Genomic DNA, 20,496 nt, shown 5'->3' with positions numbered 1-20,496 from the left:
CAGGAGGATTGCCAGAGGTTCCAGGATTTCTTCGTGAATAAGATCTCCAATATTCTGGGAGAAATTGCTGCAACTACACCCCTCGAATGTCCTTACCCACCGGACCTCACTGTCCCGCCAGATATTTCACCACTAGTTGAGTTCTCCCCAATTTCAAAACAAGAACTATTTACGATCATTAACCGAGTCAAATCGGGTTCCCTGGTGGATCCATGCCCTCCTGATGTGTTCAAGTTGGCATTGCCAGGAATTGAGGATGAGGTTTTGCATTTGCTGAACACCTCCCTTCGCACAGGACAGGTCCCTCTAGCTTTTAAAGAGGCTCGCCTGATTCCTCTACTAAAAAAACCTGGATCGGACACGAAGTGTTTGAAGAACTTTCGACCCATCTCCCAGTTGCCTTTCCTGGCTAAGGTGATTGAGCAGCATGTGTTAACATTACTCTCAGGTCATCTAGAGAGCAACAACCTGCTGGAGTCCAATCAGGCAGGGTTCCGTGCTAACCATAGCACGGAATTAGTCATGCTATCAATCCTGGATGAATTGAGAACTCGGGTTGATGTAAAAACACCGAGCGCCCTGGTACTACTGGATCTCTCCGCGGCTTTTGATACCGTGTGTCATGAACAGCTTTTGTCGCGGTTGAGATCTTTTGGTATCAGGGGTACAGCACATGCATGGCTTACATCATTCCTGCAGGGCAGGACACAAAAAGTACAGTTGGGGGACTTACTTTCCACCTCTGCTCCCATCACCTGCGGGGTTCCACAGGGATCTGCCCTGTCACCCCATCTCTTTAATATTTACCTGCAGCCATTAATCGCACTCCTGAATAGGATGGACTGCCTAGTATACAACTACGCCGATGATACCCAGATAATCATCCGGCTGGATGATGGCCCGGGAGCGTCCACCAGGTTACAGGACATACTCAAAGCCACGGTTAACTGGATGTCCGAGAACTCCTTAAAAATCAACCCGGATAAGACGGAAGTGTTGCCCATTTCCATCTCGGGCAACCCCTGGAGCGAGAAATTTTGGCCTGTGGAGCTGGGTGTGCCACCGAAACCGGCGACTGCAGTCAAAAGTCTGGGCCTATATGTGGATGACAAACTATCCATGAAAAAACAAGTCACTACGGTAGTGGGTACTTGTATAGGCCTGATACGACAATTAAGGAAGATCTCTGCATTACTTTCATTCTCTACTTTGAGACACGTGGTCTCAGCCACAATCCTGGCTAGGCTGGACTACGGGAACTCCCTGTATATAGGTTTACCCCAACGGTTGCTGGATAAACTACAGGGGGTTATGAATGATGCAGCCAGGTTGATCTATAAGAAACCCAGGACTGCCCACTCTTCCCCCCTGATGCAGGAGCTACATTGGCTCCCGATTCGGCAGAGGGTTGTATTTAAAGGATTGTGCATCGTACACAAGGCGCTGTATGGTAAAGCACCAAGATATTTGAAATCCCGCCTACTCCCATATATACCGGGCAGGACTTTGCGCTCGTCGGACGCTACCCTCTTGTCCCAATCCCGTTTCAAACTGGCCACGGTGGGGGGACGTGCTTTCTCCAACACACTCCCAGCTTTGTGGAACAAACTGGCCCCAGAACTTAGGAAGGAATGCAATTTGCTATCCTTCAGGAAAAAGTTAAAAACTGTACTTTTTAAGCAAGCATGGAGCAGACCCTAGGCGCATTGCTGGGATCAAGTGAATGCCATACCTCACTACGTAATCTGGACAAACAGCGCTTAGAGACCCCGGTGGTTATAACACGCTATATAAGTTAAATAAATAAATAAATAAGAGCGTTCACAGTTTTGGCAGAGGCCTGTCGCCAGAGGAGCTGGCAGACAGACAGGCCACTAGGGATCATGAGATAACATTGGCAAAGCTGGAATTAGAAAGCCAATTGGAGCTAGAAAGCAAAAAGCTGGCTCTGGAAGAAAAGAAAATGGCTCTTGAAGAAAGAAAGATTCAGATGGAGCACGACTTGATAATGAGGAAACTTGATATGGAGCTTGAGAGGCTTGAGGCCATGAGTGTCTCAGCCCAGCAGCAAGAAAGGTGTGTAGCTCAGAGATTGAGCTTTTCTGAGTGGGAGGAGGAATCCAGCTCAGATGGTGGCAGCCATATTGAATTTTCTAGTGCTGAGAGAGTAGTACGCACACCCAGAGATGTGGCGCCTGACTTGAAGGAGGGGGTTAACATACACCAGGGGGTTCAAGGGCATGAGGTAGCTCCAGTAGTGCGCAGTATCCCTGAAGGGAATAGGGTAACTGGCGCAGGGGTTCATGGTCCTAGTGGCGGGAGGGACACTCTACTGACTCTAGATGAGAGGTGCAGGGAGAGGGGTTCCCCCAAAATTGAAGTCCTGGTAGGTGAGTGTGAAGACCGCCCAGAAGAGTGTGGGTTGTGTGACAGAGACAGTCAGATACTGTCTTGCCAGTCTCAGGAGAGTGGTGTGGAGTATGTGTGTGAGGCACTGGATGGTGAGGTGAAGGATAGTTTGGTTAACCCTGCTAAAGGGCTGTGTGATCCAATTGTGGGAAAGCATATTGTAAGTCCCTGTTTTCCAGAGCTATGCCAACACCTGTGGGAGAGTGAGTTCTCTGACCGCAGGGAGCTCACATGGGAGGCAGACCTTTTGGTGGAGTACAGAGGGTCTGGAAAGGCATTGGGGAGTGATCCCACGATGAGTGGTCCAGGTATCTTCAAACCCAGTGTGGTGGAAGTGGCTCAGAGTAGCCCAACTAGGTCCTGTAGTAGTGAGAGGGGTGTAGGGCCTCACGTCCTGTCTTTAAGGGGAAGGAGTGAGAATGGGTTATGTCCCGGTAGTGCCCAACCTCAGTCTCAGAGCTTGGATGGTTCTTTAAGGGAACAACAGGTGGGGAGCCTAGTCTGTCCTGAGGGGCTGCCCGTTGTGCGGGATCCCCTAGTGTCTGGTGAACAGGGAGTGTCTGTAAGCAGGCCTCCCTCAGTTCTGGTGTCTGGCAGTACCGCTCCAGTTGGGAGGGTGCAGAAGACCAGATTGAGGGGTGAGAGGGGAAAAGAGTCCCCAGTGGAAAACCCAGTGGGTCAGGGACCAGCCAGAAGGGCTGCATCGCCAGTGAATGACCATGGTGACACCACTTCTGTCCTGGGGGATCTTCATGCACTGTCAGATGGACAGGGGTCGGGAGATCAGCGCCAGGCAGACTGTCACACGACACATGAGTTATGTGTCACCCTCAGGGGGGGCATGCGTGCTCCCCGGGAGGTCCTGGTGCGCCAGGCGAGCGTTCAACCACATGGGTTGGTCCCAGGGTTGGGAAGCCAGGTTCAGGTGTTGTCTGACCTGGAGGGTGGGACAACTGTAATCAGTGTCCTGACCCAGGTTGCTTCTAGGGGTACCAATCCAGTTGGGAGTGTGCAGCCATCTGGAAGGGGGGGCAGAGGGAGGGAGTCCTCGGCTCTGACCCCGGCTCAACTGAAGGGTTTAGACCCTAGGTTGGAGGACCAGGTTCAGGGTGTCCCCCCTGACCTGGACGCCCAGTTGCAGGATAGAACCCCTGAACTGGTGGGCGAATTGCGCAGGACACCTGCCCCAGGTGCCCTGGCAATTCTGGAAGGAGGTACCACTCCAGGTGGGAGGGTACAGAGCCCCAAGGAGGAGGACCGGGTGTGGGAGAGGCCACTCCAGTCTTTGGTCCAGCCACCGGGTACAGTCCTGGGGATGGTGGGTCTGTGCCAGGATGTCATACCTGACCTGACAAGGGGGAGAATGGACAAAGGGCGCCACAGAGGATTGAGAGCCCTGAGAGGCATACAGCCTGGGTCTCATCCCTGACTACTGTCAGTGACAACTGTAGCATTTTGCTGTCTGTCTGTTGGGTCACACCTGTGGGCCAGTTAAGGTTAAGTGTTGCACCGGTGGTGTCCACAGGTAAGGAGAAGGGTTCCCCATGGATTGGCTTGGTGGGCCCTGAGAGTATGGACAGAGGGTTTCCAATAGGTTCAGATTGGCGTAGAACTGAAGTCTGCCCCTGCAGTTGCGGGCCAGGTCCTTGTTCTATCGCCCCAAGCAGGGAAGACCATCACGGTGGTGATTGGTCTACCCTGCGTTTTGGCTGGAAGGGGGTTGTGTTGGACTTGGCCCTTTTTACAGGGTCATCCCTAAACTTTTTGCCTTCCTCCTATATTTTTTCTGACCTGTTGTTGGCTGTTTTATGACTCTGGGCACCTTACCACTGCTGATCAGTGCTAAGGTGCATATGCTCTCCCTATGGTAAAATGTATACACTGATTGGTGTCCATGTTTGGCTTCTTTGGTTTACTATCAGCCCCTAGTAAAGTGCACCAGGAGTGCCAGGGCTTGTAAATACAAATGCTGCTGGTGGGCTTGCAGCACTGGTTGTGCCACCCACAGAAGTGGCCTAGCAAAATGTGTCTAAGGTCTGCCACTGCAGAACCTGCGTGCAGTCTGGTACTGTCGCGCTGATTGCGCAAGTGCACCTACTTGCCAGTCCCCAAACCTTCACTTAACTACATATTAATCACCCCTCTGGTAGGCCCAAGGGCAGGGTGCATTGTAGGTATAAGGTAGGACATGCCCTGATGTGTGTGGCATGTCCTAATAGTGAATTACAGCCATTTTCGTTTTTCACTATTGAAGGCTACCTGCTCTCCATAGGCCAGAATGGGCTGCTGGAATTACTACACGCTGTAATCCCAGTGCACTCATAGAGCATGGTAGAAAGTCAAGTTTAGTATGCCTGAACTCGGAATAATAAAATACTTCTTTTAGTAAAGTTTATTTTAATATCCTGTGTTTGTAAATACTACTTTTAGAAAGTTAGTATTTACTGACCTGGCCTCTGCTGTGTGTGTGTGTGCTGCCTAGTTTCAGTGGGGAGCAGGGCTGGAGAGTTCCAGGAGACAGGCTGGCTGCCAGGTCGTGGGTAGAGAGATTACACCAGGATGGGTGGGAGGAGTACACCTTGACTCTGAATAGACCTGTGCTCTGCCACCACAATGCCGGCTCCGCCCCCTGTGGAGCGGCTGATGTCCCTGCCCTGCTGCTGAAAGGAAAGAGCAGAGTCACCAACAAAGTGCTCCAAAACCGGACTGAGCCAGGCCCAGGCCCCCTGGCGACAAAGAACAAAAGAATTGCTGTATAAAAGAAGGAGCCCTGCACCTAAGAAATCAGATCCTGTTTGCGCCAAGAAGAAACTCTGCCTGAAGAGAAGGACCTGGGAAAGCTGCATGGAGGAGTACTGTCTCTAAGCCTGAGAGACTGGCCTGTGGTGGGTGCCTTGCTGCTGGAAGGAGAGGAAAAGACTGAAGAAAATACTTTTATTCAACTTGTGCTTTACAAACAATGTCCAAGGGCTTGCTTGTGAACTGGCCCCCTGAACTGCGCCCCAGGAACAGTGGGCGCTACCTTTCCCCTGGAAGAAGAGGAAGCTGCTGTGGGTGACCCTGCAACGCTGACCCCAGAGAACCTGTGTGCCCCATCTCACTGAGCACCGCGACTTCTGGCTGCCCGGGCTGCTGTGAGCACCGTGAAAACCAGCCCGCCTGGTCTGATCAAAGCAAGCATCTGCCCCCTCGAGCCGTAGCTCGCAACGTGAGGAGAGACGACTGGTGTCCAAGCGCCGAGCCTCTGCGACCCTGCGCCGCCGAGACCACTGTGAGGACCCAAAGCACCCTGTTCGCCGTCTGGCCGAAGCCGACAGCGCTGCGCCGCTGAGGATTACCCCTGAGCTGCCCCTCCTGCTTCTGACCCCTTCGTTTTGTGCTGAGACGTCCCCGAGCGCCCCACGAAGCATCGCCGTCCGCTGAAGAGCCGGGTCTGTAACGCGACGTGAGACGCCCTTTACGGGACTGCTGAGACCGTCACGAACATTGCCCCCAAAGAACCAGGTACTGTGTGTTGAAGCGCCCCTGTACGAAGCTTCCTTCGCTTTGTACGGTGCCAGAGTCGCGCTACGTCACTCACGCGTGAAGCGTGAGCTTTGGTACGGTTCGTACCAGCTGTGCGAAGCGTCCCTACGAAGGTACGGTCCGTACCGGTGAAAATATATAGGTGTTGCTCATGCGGGAAGCGTGAGGTTTGGCAAGAGGCGTACCGGACTTGTACAACACGTACCTGCGAGGGTACGGTCCGTACGGCTTCAGTCCAGCGTACGCATGCTCACGCGAGAAGCGTGAGAAACTGCACGACGCGTCTAAAACCCTGTACGAAGCGTACCGAAGGCGCTACGAAGCGCACAGACCCCAAAAGAAGCATATTTTAACCTGAAAAGTGCCTTTTAAGAACTGTGGACTCTTTGAAAAGTATTGCAAGTAACTGGAACCCCATTTGGAGTAAAGAACTGTATTTTTGAAAGCCTGCTTAAAGAAACCTTTTATATAAAGAGTATATTTTTACAAAAATACAGCCTTGTGTCTCTGTGTGGTGGGTTGGTGGTTATTGTGTGGGACACCTTGAATGCTTAACCTAATGCCCACTGGAATCTAGCCTGACTGCTCGTGCCACGTTACCTAGAGGGTGAGCAGGGGTTATTTTTAAAGAGGTAATCCTACGCCCTGACTTAGAGGAAAGGGTCCCTGCTTGTCGCAAGTGCATACCTGCGCCAACCAGTGACCCCGGATTCTAACACTTAGGATTCTCATTTGTCTTTTATATTTCTTACTCACAGTGTTACTACTTTATAGATTTACTTTATACATTTGATTGGTTCTGATGATGTCCCAGTGAATAGACAACTGTGCGGTCGAAATTATGAATACAACAGCGTGGGACTGTCCATTAGCTCCCTCGATACAGGGGATGTAGCACGGAATTCATTGTTCTTAAAAACCAACCCTTCTCGTTCCTAGTAGTGACAGCCATTATTTTTTTCTTCCATGTGCATTCTGTTTTTCACATTCATTGCACATATTCACCATCTGAGCACTGCACCATCACTTATTCACCCAGGTAGCATTCTTTCAGAAGGATTATTTTGCAATAAATATTCTGTTTATAATACTGTGTTTGAGGTATTTAATGAAGAATCCTTATTTGATTTATTCCCATTGGTTTCAAATTACAAGTTACAAAAGTACCATTGTGATTTTTTTTATTTAATGATTTTCTTGAATACATCCATCTTTGATTTCACATTGTCCAAAACTGCTGTGCTGCGTCAAGTTTGTTAGTGCAAAGCAAAAATGCTAGGGGTATCCCATGAAGAGAATATGCTAGAATCAAAACACTTATTGCAGAATTGGAATCCACTAAACTCTAAAATCCCCATTACCTGCAGTTAAAGGGAACCCCTTCTCAGTTACTTGATATTACTATTACAATTCAGAATTTACTGGCTTTATAAATGTTCTCTTCTCTTACTCTACTGGCATGTTGTGTCTCAAAGGCTACTCCGATACTGACTCCAAAGTAAAACCCACATTTTTAGGGTATCTTTAATTTCTCTAGTATGCTTTTAAAGCTAGAAATTATTAGTCCTGCATTTGAATCTTGTATACACTGCACATTTACATTGCACAAACACATCATCAGCAAATATAGCATATTGGGTAAAACTAACATCTTTAAACAAGTTACCCTAACCCACACATTTTGGAAATCTATTTAAATCGTTTGATTAACTTTAGCCATTATAATTTTGAAAACACTTGCTAAATCTCAGGGATTTCTCTAGAAGAGTCTGCTTAAGATCCTTGAGACTGGGAGCCACTGCAGGCAGGGTTTGATTCTACACCTTGTGTGCATCATCACAAAGGTTCACTTGCACAAAAGCAAGTAAATAAACAGAAAAAGCGGGAATTCATCCTGATGAAAAATAAGAAGCGTGATGTTATCTGTACATGGCATTGTGTTTGCTTTAAAGATCTTCTACTTCGAAAGCCACTAGTGGTTCTAAAATCTTCAAAACAGCCCCTCCCTTCAGAAAACTTCCATTCACCCCAAACCATGCCTGCCCACTCCAGACGACAGGGAAGGCGCCCAACATCCATGTGTGCGATGGTGAAGGTAGGAGGCGCTTGGGGTGGGGAGGGGAGTTGTGAATACACTTTATTTATAGCAGGTGTTCCCATTATAAGAGCTTTTCGCGTTTGCTAAACGCATTCTTGTTTTTTATTTTCTAACAATTGTTATTAAACTACAATAACATTTAATGTGTGTACAATAGCCAGGCCGGTACGGGGCAATTTGATGTGTTTATTACTTAATTAAGAGGTCATTGGCGGCTCCTTACATTCTGAAACTCACTGAACACATCTCATTTAAAAGGCATTTATTGCACACATAAAACACCTCCTACACACACAGATGCTATTGAGCAGCTGGAAATAGGAAAACAGTAAATACGGTAATGTGTTGCATGCATTAGAGAAGGGGGTGGGTTGTCTCAATGACTTCGATGTAATCCACACTTGTGCTAGCAGTAATGTTGCAATGCAGCTGCAGAAATGCCTCGGGGGGCATGCAGAACACACAGTTTTAACAGCCCAAAGCACTATGGTGCAGGAGCAGATAGTTACCCCCATGGGCATAATTATCGGGTTATTAGAACCCATATTTACTTTATTAAATGATAGCCTGAATAGTTGGCTTTGAAAGGGAATTACACACTACGACAAATCCAAAGGCATTGGTGAAATACATAAAGCAGAACTTCTTAGCAGCAAACGGAGATGTACAGAGAAATAAAGCACTACCAATTTCAGACGGTCTATAGATCAGGGCCGGACTAGGAAACTAAAAGCAGCCCTGGCAAAAAATGCTCAAACCTGCCCCGCCAGCTTAGTCTCCTCATGCAATCTTTCTCTTTTCATCCATTCTCTCCCTCATTCTGTCCTGTCTCTCTCTTTTCTCTCTCACTCTGATTATTTTCCTCAGCCTTCCCCTTTCTTCTCTCTCTTGAATTCGACTGCTGCAAATAACTTCTGGGTCCTGGTGGAAGTGAAAAAGTCACCAGGGGCAGCCATGGGTTTTCAAAACCAGCCTCCAGGGCTTACAGCCCGCTGGGTAAATGTCCGGTGGAATAAAAGGCCTGTCCGGCCCTGCTATAGAGCTACACTTTAGTAAAGAACATTCTTTGTTAAGAAAGGTTTTGAACTTTCAAAATGTTCATAATTTGCTTTATTCCCCTGGAGCACAAGCTCATTCTCTCCCACCCCCAATCTACATCAAACACACAAGATGTCAGCATTATTTATGAATAACACAAGCTCTTAGCACTTCCCCTAGTCCTGATGGAGGAGCCCTTTTGGGACCTCTGTTGACATTGATCGGCTGGAGCGTGTCAGGGTTGTCCCACAAGTGCTTTCATGAACCACAATCCCCTTTAGCTTTTGCCCCCCCCCTCCCCCCTCCCCCACTGACTGCTCAAATCCTCTACTCTAATTGGTGCTACAAGTATCTCTTTATCGGATCGTTTGTTAAGTATCAGCTGGCGAGATATAGATTTCTCCAAACTATGCAGTACTGTGATTATATAAAAAGTGTCCATACTAATGAGATACCTCCTGTCACTAGATCAACCTCAGTGATTCCGTAGTCTTAGAATCTGTTCCTTGAATGCTAGTATACAAATTACCCTATCACACCCAGTATCTGTGGGCAACAACTCTAATCCAGGTCGGTTTAATGGGGAATGCAGGGGGGCTAACAGGCGACTACAAGCAGCCATTAAATCTACCCCTAGGGATAGGATCCATCTGGCTAGCTGTTGAACTGCATTTAAAAAAGCTATTCATATTAGAAAATGGCCTTTTACACAGGAAATGTTAGGACAAGCTAGTTTCAGTCATTGATACAAAGTATATCAGTGGCTTTTCGCAAATCATTATTCAGTCCAAAATCTCCCTTGGTTAAATTATGTGCAATCCCTTTGACTGATGGGACAGGGGACTAACATTAGTACTGAGTGCTGGATTAAGCATTTTAAATCCATTCATACTCGGACAACATAGCTTGCAGCCATGGTGAGCCATCTATCGCCTTTCTTTTATATATTGATCTAACAGAGGTGTACGAGGCAGTTAGTGCCAGTCCTTCAAGGAAGACATCCGGGATGGTGTTCCGATGGATCTCTATAAGGAGAACATTGGGTTTTGGGCACCTGTCATTACCAATGTGGTCAATAGTGCTGTATTCAGCAAGCTCCCCAACTCCTGCCGTACTGCAGTGATAATCCCTGTCCATAAAAAAGGATGCAGACAAGATCAATTCCTTTGTTAGATTCCACAATCAAAATCATTGGGCGTATTGTCCTTAATAGGATTGAGAATTGGACTGACCTTAACTAGGGTGTCACCAGATCATTCAACAGAGAATCAGATCGACCATGCCTGCATTGCCAAGACGTTCCTGAAGTCCCTGCAGGATGTAAGTGTAATGAGGGAACAGAGAGACCCTTTGGAAACTCCTCCACCACTATGGTGTGTCAGATAAACTCGGAAGAGTCATCAGGAACTCTTACAAAGGAATGACATGAAAGACCTCTTTTGGCCACATATGGTACTGCACCCTGCAACTTGGCTAGGTACAAAAAATAAATGGCATTTATAATGCCAATAACTCCAACTCCAACAAATGCTAGCCCGATTGTATTTCCAATACAATAGGTCTAGCATTTGTTAAAGTTAGAGCTGTTGGCGTTGAAAATGACAATGTTTTTTACTTTTCCTCTTTTCTACCATTGGCAATACTGCTACGTAAATATAATAACTCCACTGCAAATAAAAAAATGAAAGTAAAAAACATTGTTATTTTCAACGTCGATAGGGACTCCATCTGGGCCCTGTGCCTTACCCCCTTTACTGGTATTGATACTCAGAATAACCTCTGCGGTAGTAACATTCAGCGGGATAGAGGGCCGTAAGCCACTACTATCTTCAGGCAATAAATTAGAATTAAAGATGGTAGAAAAATGGGCAACCCAAGAAGCCTTATTTACATTAGAAGTAAGTTCAGGGACCATATCGTCTTTAAGGAAAGGGCAGTTGACTGTAGCCCAGAAGAGAGCACAATTATGCGTCTCCGCAGCCTGGGTCAATTTGTCCCAGGCCTCTTGCTACAGCTCCTTCTTGCGTCCCTCGACCTCAGATTTATAGTTTAACCTAAGTTTTTTTACCGCAGACAAATCTCTTGGCCTAACGGCCAGGCCCAGTTTTAGCTCTGCCAATTTGGCGGTGCAACCATGGTCAAACTAGCCTTTCCTGTGGGCTAAATTCCCTGAGGTAGTTTTGATAAATTTGGATTCAATGACTTTATTAATGGATATAAAATCCTTAACAATGTCAGTGTCCTCGCGGTCACACTCAAGGATAGCAGTAATATTCACTCGACAATCCCTAACAATAGATTCCATAGCTCCGTCAGCTTTTTCTCCTTTCCATCTAATTCTTACACCATTTGGTCTGTATGCTTCAATGTTTGCCATAAAACATTCAGAAGGGAAAACTCTATGCTTCCACAAAAAGATAACAGTAGTAATACAATTGTGGTCACTTATCATATAATCAGTGACCTTAGGTGGTTTACACAATGAGATTAGATTAGATGATACACAAATATGATCAATCACTGTGTTTGCATTCCTACCCGTACATGTTGGAATAGAGTCCCCCAGTTCATTCTTGGCATTTTCTAAAATAACCATATCAAGAGATGCCATTAGCTTGTTCAAGGATTCCCCGTAGGGATTATGTGGGAAGTGCAAATCATCTTCCTCAATGTTATTCCTAACCCCACAAACCCCAGTATTAGAAAAAATACAAGTAGAAATATTAAAATCACCTACCCAAATATAGTTAAACACATGGTTGACCCCAGAAGTTACATTTTCTTGTGCGACCCCTAACTCAGTCACTACACTGTACCTTGTGCTATCAAAGATGTTATTGTAAAAATTAATTAAAATAATGTTGGAGCCCAACTTATCTGATAACCATAGGATCTGTGAATGGGCGCCAACGGTCACGTATCTTTTTACTTCAATTGAGTTTTTGACAGAAACCCAAACCAGGAGACCTTCCTTCGATCTACCAAAAGGGGATGCCAAAGCTGGCAGACTAAATATTGTTAGAGTCAATAAGGTTAAGGCGGCAGCATCAGTGTTTAATTTGCGTCAGTGATTGAGGAACAGGACTTATTTTTTATCATCAGTCTATGATCCAGAGAAAGAATGAGAAGGGGAAAAGGAGCATGAGGAAAAATATGAAAATGTAGCTCTTTTAAACAGGCATTGGTGGCTGAAGGTATATTTGTGAACAAACAATATGTTACTGACAACCAGCACTCCCAAGTTAAGAACTTAAAACACAGGGGTTGGAGGGGCACCCCAGTTCATGTGCCACGATAAGCAGAAAGAGGTATGGGTCCACAAGCCTGAAGGACAGGACTGTCATTTTCGCTCCAATGAAGTATACTCAATTGCTCTATATTAATCGGTGGAAATGTGGGAGGCAGTGAGGCAATTATGGAGTTTGAAGAGTGATTAGTGAGCTAAGATATAACTGCGCATGTAGGTGGACATCTATCTTGTAGAACTAAGGGATGGCAGTAAGGGGGGGGGGTCATGTAAACGTTGAAAATTAATGGTGACGGGGCAACGTCTAGTGGCATGCCTCAGCAGATGTTTGCTGCCCTGAAGAAGAATGAGCTAAATTTTACTTGATGGGAGTGATTTAGTACCCATTTAGATATTTAGTGGCAATGATTAATGTTTTTTTATTGCATTGATTCTTTAGGCGATATGCTGATTTTGGGCGGAAAAGTGTATTTACTGTCGGGAAAAGCGAATTAATAAATATTTGATTTTGTACCTGCACTTTTATGCTACAGAAATGTAGTGATTAAAGATTTGTGATTGATTGATTGACTTTGGATGCCGATTATATGATCATTGAATTTGAAACACTTCAGAATGGGGACATAGATTATTATAAACTTTTGCTAAATGCTGTTATAATGAAGTACCGTAGCCCACCAAGGAACTGGATGTCATGGTATGTAAAGAACTCTAGAAATGCTCTCACAGCTGTTTAACTAGGATCCTCATGATATGGCCTAGTTTTTTAAGGCTAGCAGAAAGATAGCTACCGCTTCAGAAACGAAGGTTATGATTTTTACTAGCCATTGTACCCAAGCACCTTGTTTCTTAGGCCGACCAGAGAAGGGGTGGCTCGAATGTACCCCCAGGAGAGAATGGTGGGATAGGCGAGCCCACAGTGAAGAAGGTGGAGTAGTCACTGGTGAGTCTTGGTTATCTTTTCCTCAGCAGCTCTGTTGGCAATACTGCATCCAAGGTTTTCAGCAGCTAACTCAAGTGGTTTGGGCAATGGTTTCTGCATTCTGGGCAAGGCCTACAGGTGGGTGGGCTGTAGCATTCTCAGAACAGCCATGCTTCTGCAGAGTCAAGTAAGACAAGATGTTGCAAATACCTTGCTTTTTCTGCTTTCATGGATCTTCCTAGCAGTCAATGTTCATTCTTTTTGTCAAGGCCCACAGAGATCCCACTAACGTTTAGTGGGGCAGAATATAGCATACACAATGCAGCAAGGCTAGTGAGTTAGATGAGGCAGATGAGTTGCATTAGAGATGTAGGAAGGAGTTGGAACCACCAAGAGGGAGCTCCTCTCCCTCCTATGGTGTCTGCTGGTCAAGCCCTTTCTTATCCAGATCATGTACAGAGGTCTCAACTACTGCGACCTTCTACTTTTGTGCAGCTTGAAACAAACAATATGGACTTCACTAGCTACAGATTCAATATTGTTTAAAACTGACCTCTGCCACTTCAAGTATCCCGGCAGTTTCAATTATAGACGAGTTGTTGAAATCAGAGACAAGGGAGTGCGGCTTTACAAACATTGGCAGTGGACATGTAGACATCCTCTCTACCCGCCTCGTGCATGATGAAGCCCTCATTCTTACGCAATCTAATTGTAAAGTCTCGCCATGTGCTAGAGACCCTGTGTGTGCCTATCCATCATCGGTTTCTGCACCTTTTAGCTCTGTGCCACTACTAATATGCTATCTGGTGGCCACCTTCTTATTTCTCCATGTCTACGGTATCACAGGTCCCCCATATCGTCTCGTTCTTTTTCTCACAGCCTCTGCCCTTATAGACCTCTTTTTCAATAATTCTGCAGCATGTCATGCCTTCCTCTCAGTTCCTGAACAATGGTGACGTGTCACATCCCCACTTCTGAGCGACATTTCTTTTCGTCACCATGTACCCCATGTTTACCGGAATCTTCTGCTACCACGTGAGATCTGAGTGTTCCCATATACCCAGTAAGGCCCCACGGGGTATTAGTTCGATAGTGGTCCCAATCGCCTCCACCAAGGATTTGGTAACTTGATCCCATGAATGAATGAAAGTCCCTTCAGCACCACTCTTTCGGAGACACAAAGGGTTCTCGGCCCTCGCAATTTTGTGAACTAAAGTTCTAGTCAAATATATCCTATGTAGTACTTTACATTGGATTAAATTGGATTAATCTGAAGCTGGCCTTAATGGCCCCCTCTGAGGAGAAGCCCAGTGCCTCTTGCCAGTCTTCATCATCAATTTCCCCAATATCTTGCTCCCACATATCTTTATGGTTAGGGAGAAGCCCCTAAGTGTCCCGAATTAGCGTTCCATGTGTCAGTGATATTAATTTGTTTTGTATCTGCCCATCTAATAACCATCTATCCATCTGGATTCCTCCTGGGCCTTCTCATCGTTATCTATGCTGCTGGTTAGTGCATGTCTCAGCTGCCTATATTTTAGCTACTGAGGGGTTGACATCTAGTGCTTCCCCTGTAGGCGATCAAAGTGGATAACCCCATTAGCATAAAGGTTAATATTGACCCCTAGCAACCATTCTACACTTTGTTGTGGTGTCTAGATGACTGTGTTCATGTGAAACGAATTGTTGTCTAGCTACAAGCTTGCTAGGCCACCTAGCACTACTGGGCAAGGTCTAACTTAGTTAATTGATTATAGGGTTGACTCTATCAAGTTCAGAGTGGAATGCACTGTACCCAAATGGCAATTGAAACTGGAATATATTTGGCACATGACCCACAGCACTCCCACACGTTGTGAGAATATTCGATGAGCTCCTTGGTTCAATAGTGTCCTCCAAAAGCTACCCAGCACTCCATGCAGAGAACATAGGAGCAGTGCCCATATCTCACCTGCTTAATTTCTGCCCTGCTGGTCACCTCCTTGTCTCCAGCTCCAGACAGTCACCACAAAGCAGGAGTGGAGCAGGATGTCCAACAGCAGTAATCCTAAAAATATCCATACCGACCACATGCAGGATATTCAGCACCTCCTCAAAGACAGGAGAAGGCCACCTCGATACCTTCAGAAACGCCTAGCAGACCGACAACTAGTTCCAAGGACCGGGCACCACTTGATGCCTCAAAATCCAGCTCTCAACTTCAGAGTTGCCCGGTATGAGTCAGATGCCGAATGAAACATGGTCATCTACAGCAACATGTTGTGGTGCTGATCAGATATATTATATTAGATAGTGCAGGACGTTGAAGTAATGATGTGCTGCAATTGTGGTGTTCATTCTAGCATTCCTGCAGTTTATTTTGTATGCATTACCTTGTAACTTAGTCTATGGGTCCCCGTGTTAGGGCAAGACCTTTGGCAGGCGGTCACCCACACATTCAAGGCACTACACAACTACCGGCCCTACCTACCTGAACAGCCATATCACCATCCACCAACCACTCAGACACCTCTGCTCTGCAAGACTCCTACTCACACCCATTCCACGCATACACAGAACTAAATCCTGAGGAAGAGGGTTCTCCTATATTGTGCTAAAGCATGAAACAACATGTTACTTTACATCAGAGACTCCTCCTGTCTTCTTTAAATCTGCAAGAAGCTACAGAGCTAGCTATTCAACTCACACCGTACCTAAGCAAGGCTAGACTTCAAGCCTGCTCAGCGCCAGAATACCCTTGCGGGTGATAGAGAATTTTGCAAATACACCTAACATAAAATAACATAACAATAGTCAATTTATCTGAAAAAGATTGACCATGAACCAATATAAAATAATAACATTTTGTTACAAAGTGGATGCACTACATGCCATGCTTTGTTGAACGAGGCCTTATAAAAGAGCCTCATTGTATACATCTGCATGCATCTCACTTACCTTTCTTAAGGCTTGGAAATCGGAATAATTTGACCAATCCAAAGTCGTCCCCTGTGACTAGCACTGCACTGCTGAAATTGGCTTCCACAGAGTTGATATCTGTGATATCTGTATACTTGGGCCAAATGCCTGTCGCCTCAGGCCCTACTACACATGTCCAGGAGGCCCAATGAATTCCTTTGATCTCCTCTTTGCTGGTGAGATGCTTTCCAGCTGAAAAGATTAAGTTGAGGTTATGTTAAAATAATCACATTTTATAATCTTATATTTTTAAAGATGACCCTTTTGCAAGCTGTACATTGTTAAGAAGGACACTGTGGCATGCGCATGAAAAACTGCATTTGAATAAAGGAAACACCAGACCAATTTACTATTTTATCTTCCCTTTTTTATTTTTCCCTGTAATTATGTGCAATTCGCTTCTTTATTCTTGTGTGGGTTTTTATGGGGTGAACACTCTGCATTGAGGTGCACGTGCATAATGAAGAGTGAACATTTATACCAAAAATAAAAACTGTGAACTCGGTTTTGCATGTGGATGAGTTCTATTGCTTTGTATTACATATAACAAAACTCCATACTATTGCAATAATGGAGGCCATCACAGCCTTCCTCCTTCTGACGTGTTCAGCCTCTTTTTCATGCTGGTACTTCCAAGAGAGGATTCTCAACACTGCTCTGCCTAGGATTATATATCATCTGTGTTATCGTTTCAAGGTCTTTTTAGCCTTTTTCATGGGAAGCACCCCAGCACCTGCTAATTCCCACCAACTAAGGTCCCAGTTTCTGTCCATTGTATTCATTCCATAGCAGTTTATAAACTGAAATGTATAAATGAGGATACATTGCAGGATGGTTAACATTACATTCTGAATATCCTGGGGAGAAGAAGTGCTGTCTCCCTTGGGACTTATGTTTGGCTGATTCCCGCATACAAAACTTGTTTTAAACTTAATGTAGGCTTCGAGATTGAACTTTTTTTCACAAAATGTATCTAAAAAATGCTCAAAGTTCACACGGTAAGTGGATGCCTTGCACTGGATTTAATAATTTAAAAAATAATGAGAACTTTGTCTTCTTTCAGAAGGTAGGTTTGTGTCTTACATGCCCCAAGAGCCACCACAGGCCATTTCAAATAGTTTACACTTAGCAAAATACAACAACGCAGGTGGCAGAAAGACGACACACTACCGTGCAACTGCAAATTAAGATTCACACTCTTAAGCGAGACCAAAGTAACACTTGCAACACTCAGACATGGACTCCCTGTGTCCCCATAGTAGAGCATTCACGCAAAATTGATTATCGCTGATCGCTCAGCAGCCTATATCGTCACAGGCTTTGCCATATTTCTAACATTCCGAAAGATTGGATGGGTATTTCAGTAACTGCCCTAGGAGCAATTTAACTAGCCACCAATTAGTCATTGGGTCAACTGAATCAAAGGTTTTGGGTAACTTGTGTATTTAACATTTGATGATTAACATCTACATGTGCCCAATGCCCAACCTTAAAAGAATAGCAACAGCTCTAAATGTAAGCTGCTGTTTTTTTACAGATCAGATTCGACCAGAAAAAAGTAGGCATCCAGCCAAATGTCATAAACCTATCTACTACTAGAATAAACAAATTACTTTGCCTTAAAGCTCGTATTGGTGTATGCAGTGCTTAATTTGTGAAAGAAAGAGTGCCGGTGCCCGAAACTCTGCTCAGAAGTCTGCGGCCAGTGCAATTCAACACACATGGAATACCAAGGCTACGTAACCTTAATGCACCTGAAGTCTCTTTAATTTATAACCAGACACTCCCTGCCCCTTTATCTCAATCTTGCTGGCGCATGCAGTCCCCACTGCAGCGGGTTTTCTGTATTTTGCCTCCTCTTTCTTTCCACTTTGACCTTTTTTCCCTCTCTTCTTGTTAGCTAATGTCTGATGGGGAAAAATAAGTGCCAGTTCTCCAAAAAAAGAATACTGTTGTCACCACCGGCAATCACTGGCTCAAATTAAGCACTGGGTGTGTACCAATGGCAAACAATTCAATTTGTGAAGCCCACATTTAAAGGGACCATGGTAGAATGGGTACGGACATTAAAGAACCTTGGCGTAATCTTTGAATTTGTCCCAACTTTCTCTACAGTGTTCAAATGCACGAGCTTCCAGCCATCCCTGCTCCAAAAGATTCTACCATTTCTACAATCTCCTGAAGCCACCTAACGAGTGTCCTAGTCCGAGAGGACTGGATTACAGTAATGTAATCTACAGCAGCCTCCCCAAAAAGTATATTAAAAGGCTGCAATTGGAATACAAGCACGTGACCACACTTTGAGCATGAAGAGCATAAAGGAACGAACGGCAAGCAGCATGGATACAATCTCCACCAACTGGAGCTCATGCTGATCAATCATGCAGCTTTCCACCCAATGGGAAATAGGAATGATAAGAATGATACCTCTGATAGCAACAGCGAAACGTAAAGTTGAGTTTTGTGTGATAGGTACATATGTAAGATGTTAGTCTCACACTATGTTGTAGATAATCATGCATTTTTAAATGAACTGTGTTGTGAGATGTTTTTAAATGGTTTCTGATGCATTTTTGTAATGTTTTGCATATGTACACTTTGATGGTACTTGGCTACCGAATAAAGTATATTACTACTACTAATCATGCATTATAGATGTGTCCTGGGTCTCTGCCGCTAATTGGAATTGACTGTTTGAAGATATGGTGAAGACTGCATTCCACCGCCCTATTATTATTTGACAAATTTAAAAAATAAAGTGAAAAAAAAAAGAAAAATCCTGCAGCATTTCTTTTCCATAGGATGTCACACACTCAGAAATGCTCAATCGCACCTGAAACCGAACTGTAAGCTCCCTGATAAACAGACATTTCCCAAATACCAAACTACAGTAACAAGCCTTCGAAAGTTGAATTATACTATTTATTTATTTATTTATTTATTTTTAGCATTTATTAAGCGCGAACAATTGCCCGCAAGCGTCTCGGCGCTGTACTTTTGTTACTCTCCTGAATGATCTTATGAATTTTTCAGAGGTTAAATAACCATGTCTTCAGTTTCTTCCTAAAGGACATGAGATTTGGGCAGGATCTTATGGTTTGCGGGAGTGTATTCCATAGTCTTGGGGCGACAACTAGGAAACGTCTGTCTCCCCAGTTGACCAGCCTAGTCCGTGGCACTACCAGGTCATTCAGTCTTGCTGATCGTAACGTTCGAGTGGGAATGTATGAGACAAGATGGTCGCACAAGAATTGAGGCGCTTGATGGTGTAGTGACTTGTAAACGATGCATAATGTTTTGAATTTAATTCTATTCCTAACAGGAAGCCAGTGGAGACTCCTTAAGGTCTCAGCTATTGGCTTGAATTTAGGGATGTAAAGGAGAAGTCTGGCTGCTGCATTTTGGATTGTCTGCATTTTCTTGATAATCCTGACTTGAGCATTAGCGAACAAGCCATTGCAGTAATCCAATGCTGATAGGACCAAAGCGCTGACCAATGTCTTTCCCACATTTTTGGGAAGAAAAGAAAGAATCTTCCTGACCAGTCGTAACTTATAGAAGGCAGTGGAGGCCGTCTGATTGGCATGAGCCATGAAATTTAGATTGTCATCAAAGATGACACCCAAATTTCTCACTTTCGTGACTGGTTTGGGTACAGCTCCAAAGGAAGAAGGCCACCAAGTTGGGGACCAGCTAGGGCTGAGATGGCCAAAAGTGACCACCTCGGTTTTATCGGAATTTAATTTCAGACAGTTTGCTGACATCCATTTGCCTATGGCCAGCATACCTGTTTTGAAACTTTCCGCCACTGTTTCCCCATCATTTCTGACAGCCAGTATCAGCTGTGTATCATCTGCATATGAGGTAAGGTTCATCCCATGCGCTTTGATGGTTTTTGCGAGGTCCGACACGTATATATTAAATAGTGTCGGACTAAGGGATGAACCTTGAGGTACCCCACATGGCAGTGATAACTCAGCAGATTCAAACTGGCCCAGTATAACTGCCTGGGATCTCTCTGCCAGAAAAGACGCCAGTAGATCTTTTGCTAGGCCTTGCACGCCACTACAGGGAGCAACCGCTGAGGCACATTAAACTGGGAACTCATCTGAAAACCAGGAGGAAATTCAACTACTCTAGACCCATGCCATCACGTTTGTCACCACCCACTTGCTACTTTTTTACCGACCACCACCAATGCTCTGCAGTTGGTGTCATACCCACACTACCATTACTTCAACAGCGGTGACAAGAGGTTCTTTTCTTATCCATAAACGAGCGCCCCTCCCATCACCTGTG

At 45.1% G+C, this 20,496-nt stretch overlaps 1 protein-coding gene across 1 annotated transcript in view; it reads right to left on the bottom strand.

Moving 5' to 3' along the window:
- The window catches only part of EML6 (EMAP like 6), an 884,002-nt gene that overhangs the window by 496,261 nt on the left and 367,245 nt on the right, over nt 1–20,496 (bottom strand). The window contains exon 10 of the mRNA XM_085612599.1: nt 16,177–16,389. Within this exon, the coding sequence (XP_085468725.1) occupies nt 16,177–16,389 (213 nt within the window). The remainder of the gene's footprint in view (nt 1–16,176; nt 16,390–20,496) is intronic.

The sequence above is a fragment of the Triturus cristatus genome, chromosome 6 (genome assembly GCF_964204655.1).
Source record: "Triturus cristatus chromosome 6, aTriCri1.1, whole genome shotgun sequence".
NCBI lineage: Eukaryota > Metazoa > Chordata > Amphibia > Caudata > Salamandridae > Triturus > Triturus cristatus.
The sequence above is the reverse complement of the archived record's forward strand: the minus strand, read 5'-3'. Positions and strand labels throughout refer to the sequence as shown.